The sequence below is a fragment of the Rhamphochromis sp. 'chilingali' genome, assembly GCF_963969265.1.
Source record: "Rhamphochromis sp. 'chilingali' genome assembly, chromosome: 6".
Classification (NCBI taxonomy): domain Eukaryota; kingdom Metazoa; phylum Chordata; class Actinopteri; order Cichliformes; family Cichlidae; genus Rhamphochromis; species Rhamphochromis sp. 'chilingali'.
In genome coordinates, this window is record NC_137933.1 from 30,843,049 (window position 1) to 30,851,319 (window position 8,271).

General features: G+C 38.1%; 1 protein-coding gene across 1 annotated transcript; it reads right to left on the reverse strand.

Annotated features, from left to right (window-relative positions):
- Positions 1-465: 465 nt before the first annotated feature.
- LOC308398508 (gonadotropin-releasing hormone II receptor-like) lies at positions 466-7,679 on the reverse strand. The gene is made up of 4 exons (XM_080885176.1): positions 7,593-7,679; positions 3,828-4,429; positions 2,045-2,249; positions 466-1,553 (listed from the first exon to the last, which is right to left on the reverse strand). The coding sequence occupies exons 2-4, from the start codon at positions 4,416-4,418 to the stop codon at positions 1,042-1,044; spliced, it is 1,308 nt and encodes a 435-aa protein (XP_080741302.1). The 5' UTR covers positions 4,419-4,429; positions 7,593-7,679; the 3' UTR covers positions 466-1,041.
- Between the last annotated feature and the right edge of the window lie 592 nt (positions 7,680-8,271).

The window sequence follows — 8,271 nt, forward strand, 5'->3', positions numbered from 1 at the left end:
TGAAATGAGATTTGCAGATGATATGTTTAAAGACTGGTAGAAAGATAGTTTTTGAGAAATATATAAAGTTGTTAGTTTTTTAAATGCATTTTTAAAAGTTCTATTTTGTGTTTAAAAACACCAGGTAGCATAACTTATCTAAAAAAAAATCTTAAAAAATACAAAATATTATGGTGGCTAATATTTGGCAATGCACTGGCACAAACTGGACCATAAATACTGAACTGCAATGATCAAAGTGATTTTTTTAAATTGCTTATATTGTAGGACCAAATTTCAGACAGTCTCTTTACTCTTATTTGGGCATCAAATACTGTCTGCAATTGCTATTGGACTGTTTAATAGTTGCATACCCAACTAAAAGCCTGGCTTGTTTTAAAAAAAAAAATCAAAACAAACTTCACTCTGACACAGCTGGATTTTATTCATTGAGATCTTACAAAGCATTGATTTTAATCCTATGATCACTGTTTATTTTCTGAAGATTTTACCAATATCATACAAAATTATCAATATTCCAGCATTCGGCCATTTTTGGCCTTTGTATTTTATACATACTCTCATTGGCCACTTTATGTATTCCGATTGGTACCTGACTAGTACTGGATTGTACCCTCACTTCCTTTCAAAGTTGCTACAGATACGAGAAGGTGCTGGAAACATTCCTCAGAGATTTTGGTCCATACCATCACACAGTTGCTGCACATTTGTCAGCTACACATCTATGATGAGATTCAAAGCCAACTGTTTCTTAAACACTCTAACTAGCACCAGCAACCGTGCCATGTTCAAATTCAAAGTTCAAAGTCACCTGTCATCTTCATTGTGATGGTCAGTTGAAAAACTTTAGCTGTTCGTCTTGATCATGTCTACGTCCATAAATGCTGCAATGTGATTGGCTGATTAAATATTTGTGTTTTTGAGCAGTTAAACGGGTGTATCTAATTAAGAGTGTAAGAGAATGAGAGTACCCTACATATGAGAGCATTACACTGAATAAATATGAGGAAATAAAACAGTAAAACCAATACTATATTCTTCTCATAACATGCTCTCAGCACTGGACTGGTGAGTTTTTCTGTCTGTGTCGTTGTCAGCTGTTAGAAAGCTGCTCCTCGGTGGGGTCCACTCTGCTTTGCACAGCAGAAGCCTCTCAGGGCTGGCAGGGCTCACCTCCCGTTTCAGTGACAAAGAGTTGGCAGCACAACTAAAAGACCCAGTTATGACCGTGTTGTTTTCCAGATCAGCCGATGTGGTGGTGCCGGTATAAAACCTTCGGAGCCCCTTTCTGAAGTGGATGGTGAATAGGCCGTAGATGAGTGGGTCCAGGCAGGCGTTGACAAGCCCAAAGATGAACAGGATGTGAGTTAAGGAGTGGGAAACCTTCCCCTCCAGGTCGTCAGGGAAGAACCAGTACCACAGGCCCAGCAGGTAGTATGGAGTCCAGCAGATGATGAAAGACAGAACAATCACAATACTCATTTTCAGAGTTCTCATCCGGGCTCTCGGGATGTTATTCTTTGAACACCGCAGGTGCATTTCACTGGAAGGTACTGGAACCAGAACAGAGGACAGAAACAAAATATAGTGCACATTGAAAATGCTATGAACACAAACCTTTATTGTTTTTTAAGTTATTATTTCTGATTAATTATTGGCTCGAGGTAAGCAGATGTTCACTTTGAGAGTACTGTGATACTGAAGGGATAGTCAAAGGCCTTTGCCAACTTTACTCATGAATGATTTAGTCATTGAATTCTTGTTTTTTCATTCAGCTTTAGCTTCTACAGCGATCTTGTTATTTGTTTAGTTCTCTTACTCTTTCCCTGTCTGCTCCTCCCCCTTTCTAGTCTTTCTATGGCCCTCCTGTATTGTTTCGTTCTTTTGGGAGTTCAGCTGGTAGTTCTCAAATATGTAGGGGGATCACCAGTATGAGGATTCTTCACCTGGAGACACTTATGGCATTTATGGCTGGTCAGACTGCCGCTCATTTAATATTTAATAGATTATTTCTTCTTTACATCTAAACTAAACTGAAACTTACAGTTGTCTTTTTTCAGTCGTCTGGAGATCTCACAGAAGATCCTGGTGTAACAGGTAATCATGATGACCAGCGGCAGCAGGAACAGGCAGCAAAACGTGAACATGTTGTAGGCTGTTTCATGCCAGTGGGTGACAAAGCTCCCCCGTGTTGTGCACTGAGTAAAGTCCTCGGGATGGATGATGGTCACATTGTGAAAAAGGAACATCTGAGGAGGGAAAATGTGACATTTAGAAAATGATTTTTAGTCATATGAAGTAACACACGAGCAACTTTCACAGGTTTACTGATATCTTTGTTCACAGCTGCTTTTACACATCAAACAGCTGGGAATGGATGTTTCAGGAAGAAACTTCAAGGGTCAGATTACCCCGGTTCAAAATCAGCCTTGTGTGGCTTTAAGTCCTGCTGATAGTTCATCATTTTGTATTGTTTCTGTAGCAGAAATTAGTGAAAATTATACTGGCAACATACCACTGGAAATAAGTGAGAATGAATTAACCCTGCTGAGCTAATGTCACATTGACTTTTAAAAATTGTTTACAGTTATTTGCAAAGAGAAAACTACTACTAAGTTGGATTTTGATCATATGAGGATAATACATTTTACCAAGCTACTGTCTCTCAGAGCGCTAAATAACATCTTTTACTGCTTGTGCCTGACAAAGTTTTATCTCCATCCTGTTTTCAGGGAGCTCATGAACCTTTAGAAGGTGTTACAAAAGTTGGAATAAGCCATGCAAACCTGTGAAATGAAGCTATAGTTAACTGGTTTTAACCCTGCTGTCCTTAACTAGCCATAATTCTATAGTGCATATGCAAGTGCTGACTCTGAGCGTGAACTGGACGGAGTATAACAAAGGTTTATTATTTATTTTAAAAAGCAGTTTTGTATAATTACACCTCTTAGACCTTTAATTTAGTGGAGCCTAATCCAAAAAACTTCTTCTTCTCTTAGAGAAGGGTGATCTATTTAAATCTCTTATCCTTAGGCTTCATCACCAGTTAATTTAACATGCCTGTCTTTGAACTGTGGATGGAAACTGAAGGAACCCCATGCAGGCACAGGGAGAACAACACAGAAATTACTCAGCTGGCAGTGCTAACCAGTGTGTCCTCCTTCTATGAACACAAACAGTTTAATTTGATTTCGTTTCAAATTACGCAGCGCACACCTGCAGGTTCAAACACCACACACCTACTCGATGATTTTAACAGGTGCTAAGAAACACTGACAAAAAGGACAGATTGCAATCAATACCTTCTTTTTTTTTAAAGTCAGTTTGTGACTCATGAACAGAATGAAATGAAAAAACTATAACAGGCTCATTCAGCTGATGTTCTCACAAACACAAAGAAAAATGCTACCTGCACTCCAAATGCAACAGTATCCCTCTGTTATGTGTTCTTGGACAACAAGAACACAGCAGCTTCATGCTGGGTCTGTGATACAATACCCGTAACCAGGATAGATTGTGGGATTTGTTCATTTTCTTAAAAATAAATAAAGCTACATTATCCTTTGAGTAAATGACCCCTTACTGTTGACTTTGGTGCTTCTTTCAGCAGTTTTCCACACTGGGATGAATGTGTCACAGGGAGCTCTTTATTCAGGACTGCCTCTATACTTTTTGTTCTGAAAATTATTATTTATGAAAGATTGTACTAAAGCAGGGAGTGGAGTTAAACCTCCTTTAGAGAGGATGAGAAGCAGTTTAATGGCCTGATTGAATTCAAATTAGTCCTGATCATTGCCTCTGCTATCAGCGGGAATGCCTGTCCTTACCTGAGGGACAGACAGCACAACGCTCATAACCCAAGCCACCGTGAGCATGATTCTGTTCCTCTTTCTGGCCTTATTGATGGCCAGAGGGTTGAGGATGGCTGACTGCCTATCCAGACTGATTACAACTGTGACAAAGGCGCAGGAGTACATCGCCTGCAACTTAAGAAACATCAGCAGCCTGCAGGCAAAGTCTCCAGCAAGCCACTGAACTGTGATGTTCCACACCGCATCTACGGGCATCACGATGAAGGTCACGAGCAGATCCGCCATCGTCAGGTTGACAATCAGCACCCTCACGTGGGATTTTCGTTTCCCATCTATGCGAGCCGCCCACAGCACTGCCAGGTTACAAAAGGCAGATATGCCACAGAGGATGAAGGTGATGATCACTCTCGCTTTCGCCGCTGTACTGAATGTGGGCAGCTGAGGGGCCACGCCCCTCGCTGTCCAGTTTGAAAGGGCAGAGGAGCAGTTGCAGCTGGTATCAAGTTGGTGGTCTGCCACCAGTCGATACATAACGGCTGCAGGGTCACACAGAGAGGCGTTCATTTTCTGAAGCTCAGGGGAAGGAACATTGTGCTCATCCACCATGAAGGTCAACACTGGAAATAGGAGAAAAGCAATAAAAAGGAATCACCAAGGGACCAGAATAAGTGTGTTACAAGACAAACACAAACAGCCCATAAATAATGGCAGCACATCAAGAGGAAGTAATATGCATGTATGGACGCCCAATGTGCACTGAGCTGGAAAGATGGAGCTAACAGACTGTGAGGACCAAAGTCAGCTAATGCAATAGCTGAAACTTTTCTACAAATGTGCTTTCATGTTTTCCCAGAGTGCACACAAGAAGTCTAATATTCACCAAAAGCTTACCGAGAATTTCTTTAAAAACCGAAGACAGATTTGAAAAAAACAAAGCAAAAATGAAGATTACTGTATATTATTAAATATTAAATCAGGAGCATTTAAAAAGAAAAAGAAAAACATCATGGTGACCATATCATTAAATGGTGTTTTGTGAGCCCCATTACCAAATATGAAACATTACAGTGATGCTACCTGCATAACACCATGAAACGTTTAAATCTAAGAGTTCAGCCAAGACCATAAAATATAAGGAAACTTCACAACAGCGTGAATATAAATATAAAGGGATTTGATATAAAATCAAATCCCTTTTCACTGTTCCTCTCAGCTACAAATGAGCAAGAAGTAATAAATATCACATTAAAATGTAAAAGTAAGTCTTCAATGGATTATCATGACATAAATATGTCTGTAGTTAAACAGGTTATTCTGAATATTGCTAGTCCCTTAACATATATCTGTAATTTATCATTTCAGTCCGGTTGTTTTCCAAAAAAAATGAAAATTGCGAAAGTAATACCACTATATAAAAGTAATGACAAACACAGTTTTACCAATTATAGGCCTATTTCTCTACTGCCTCAATTCTCAAAAATTCTAGAAAAACTTTTTAATTCAAGATTAGAAAAATTCCTTGAAAAACATCAAATAATAAATGTTGGTCAGTATGGTTTCAGAACGCAAAGAACCACTTCAATGGCGATAATTGAGGCAGTAGAAGAAATTACTGATACACTGGATAAAAATAAATATGCAGTTGGTATTTTTGTTGACCTCAAAAAGGCCTTCGACACAATCAATCACTCAATTTTACTGGATAAATTGGAAAGATATGGTATTCGAGGGAAAGCTGGTAACTGGTTAAAAAGTTACCTAACAGGTCGGGAACAATATGTTAGCATAGGGCATTACCATTCAGAGAAACTTGGTATTACATGTGGTGTTCCCCAAGGGTCAGTGTTGGGACCAAAACTTTTCAATGTATACATAAATGATATTTTTGATGTTTCTCAAGTACTTAAACTCATACTGTTTGCAGATGACACCAACATATTTTTCAGTAGCGATGATTATACTGATCTTGTAATGACTGTAAACAGGGAGCTAAAATTAATAAAAAAATGGATGGACATAAATAAATTATCATTAAATATAAATAAAACTAAAGCAATGTTTTTTGGTAATTTAAAATATAATATAGAATTACCAATTATCATTGAAGGTGTACCAATTGATAATGTGAGTGAAAACAAATTTTTGGGAGTTATAATTGATAACAAAATTTCATGGAAACCCCACGTCAGACACATAAAAACCAAAATTTCCAGAAGCCTCGCAGTTTTGAACAAAGTGAAACAATTCCTTGATAAAGATGCACTTCGTACTCTGTACTGTACCCTGGTTCTTCCATATCTTACATATTGTGTGGAAGTGTGGGGAAATACATATAAAAATACAACTAATCCATTAGTCACAGTACAGAAACGAGCACTGCGTATTATTCACAAGGCTGGTTATCTAGATCATACTCACAAATTCTTTCTTCAGGCAAAGTTACTTAAATTCCAGGATCTGGTTAATTACAATACATCCATAATTTTGTATAAAGCTTTTACTAAACTTTTACCGGCAAATTTACAAACTAGATTTGAAATTCGAGAAAAGGTTTATAATGTGAGAGGCTTTGGAGAATTCAAATTACCCAGAACTCGAACAACCCGTAAAGGCTTTTGTGTGTCTGTATGTGGTGTGAAAATCTGGAACAGTCTGAGTTTACAATTGAAACAATGCAAAAATATTCATAGATTTAAATTTCTCTACAAACAGTTGGTCTGGTCACAGTATACTCAATGATGGGTTTTAGTGTGCTCTGTAATGTCTGTCCTCTTACCATTGCTGGTATGGATTCCAAAATAAAAAATAAAAAATAAAGTGTGCGTATGTATGTACATATATGTACTTGTGTGTGTAGATATATATGTATGTATATGTATGTGTGTCTGTTACTTGTAGTTATTACTGCCTGTTACCTGTGGTAATGCAATTTATAATTTATATATTCTGTATTCAGTTATGAAGGCTCTAATTGTTGGTTGCGAGCTGCCGCTTAGATGCTTGTATCTGCCCGGGGCTGTTGATGGGTCTGTATGCAATGATGGGCGTAGCTGCGGGAAGTTTATTGTTTTTTTTTTGTTGATGAGTGAGTATAGGGGTGGGATTTAATAAGTTTTCTTCGTCCCACTCCTTTTTCAGGCAAGTTTTGTTTTTTGTTTTGTGTATTTTATGTTCAATATAGGTATTTGTTGTGCCTGAAAATGAATAAATAAATGAATGAAATGAATGAAAGGCCTCACCAGCATCATGTCTGCTTTGCGTCAGTAGCAAAATAAGCAATATGTTATATTCTAATGTGCATGTGTTTTATAGCTGTAATAAAACAGGAAATATTACACGCACAACTGCATTGTGAGTTATTACCACTATATAAAAACAGTTTCAGTATAATCCTATTTGTAGTTAGTAAATCGACGAATCCGGCGTCCTTATATCCAAATAGACCTAAAAATCTTTACTGCGCACATCTTATCAGAGTTCTCTGTTTTTAAAATAAGAGGTACTGATTAGAAGACACCGTGCACTGTTTATCCGGAGGATCTGGAGCCCCAAAACGAGATTAACACCACATCCACTGGACATTTTGCAGCTGTACAGTGCTGTGCTTTGTATTAAACTGGTAACCTTCACTGGAGGCATGTTATTTTACAGACTTGTTTAAAAAAACAAAAAACAAAAAGCAATGCGTAAAAATCATCATTTTAAAATCGTTCTTAATAAATTCATTCAATAAACAAAACAGACAGCGTGCTATTAAAAATGAAAAAAAGACAAACTTACATGGAGTGATGCCGTGTTTCTCCGAGGGTTTAAAAGTCACCGCGGGACTGAAAGAGCTTCGTGTGTTAGTGCGTTAATGTGCGTTTGTCTTCCACAGGTATACTGCTGCAAGTTTACAAAGTCCGCAGGTTCAGCCGTCCGGCTCTTCTGCTCCAGATGCTCCGCCCTTATCCATACACACCAATCAGAGACGTGTGAGATGGGGGGTCTGACCTCATAAGCCAACAGCCCACTCAAGTGGTTAGGACGCATAACTGTGATGAATGATGACAAGGCAGACAAAAAAACTATAGTTTGGATGAGAGTTGTGGTGTGATACCCTCCAGTCAGCCCCATCTCATAAAAATGGTTCATGAGATCATCGGGGAAAGACAGCTGGGGCTTAGAAACATTATGCGTGACAAACATCTGAAGATTTTGAGATGCGCTGTTCACAGAAAAATTATTTTGTCTGTTTTTTCTTTTTTTATTTGACCGGTGGTTGTATGAGTGCAGATTATATGCCCCAGTGACCATTAAAACATAAGCCTTGATTTAATTCTTAAAACCAAAAGCTGCTTCTGAAAGGTCATCTTTGTCTCTCTATTAATGTTTTGGCTTCTGTACAGCATGATCAATAATTGGATCAATCTGAAGGCTGAAAGTGGAAAAAAGTCCCTGAGCTCACTTGAAATCTGAC

Bases quoted from the DNA above. Each gene is read 5' to 3' on its own strand.
- LOC308398508 (XM_080885176.1), bottom strand. From the start codon at position 4,418: ATGGTGGATGAGCACAATGTTCCTTCCCCTGAGCTTCAGAAAATGAAC. The intron at 2,250-3,827 runs GTAAGGACAGGC...TTCCCTCCTCAG, and splicing joins TTGTGCTGTCTGTCCCTCAG to ATGTTCCTTTTTCACAATGT. The intron at 1,554-2,044 runs GTAAGTTTCAGT...TTCTGGTTCCAG, and splicing joins ACGACTGAAAAAAGACAACT to TACCTTCCAGTGAAATGCAC.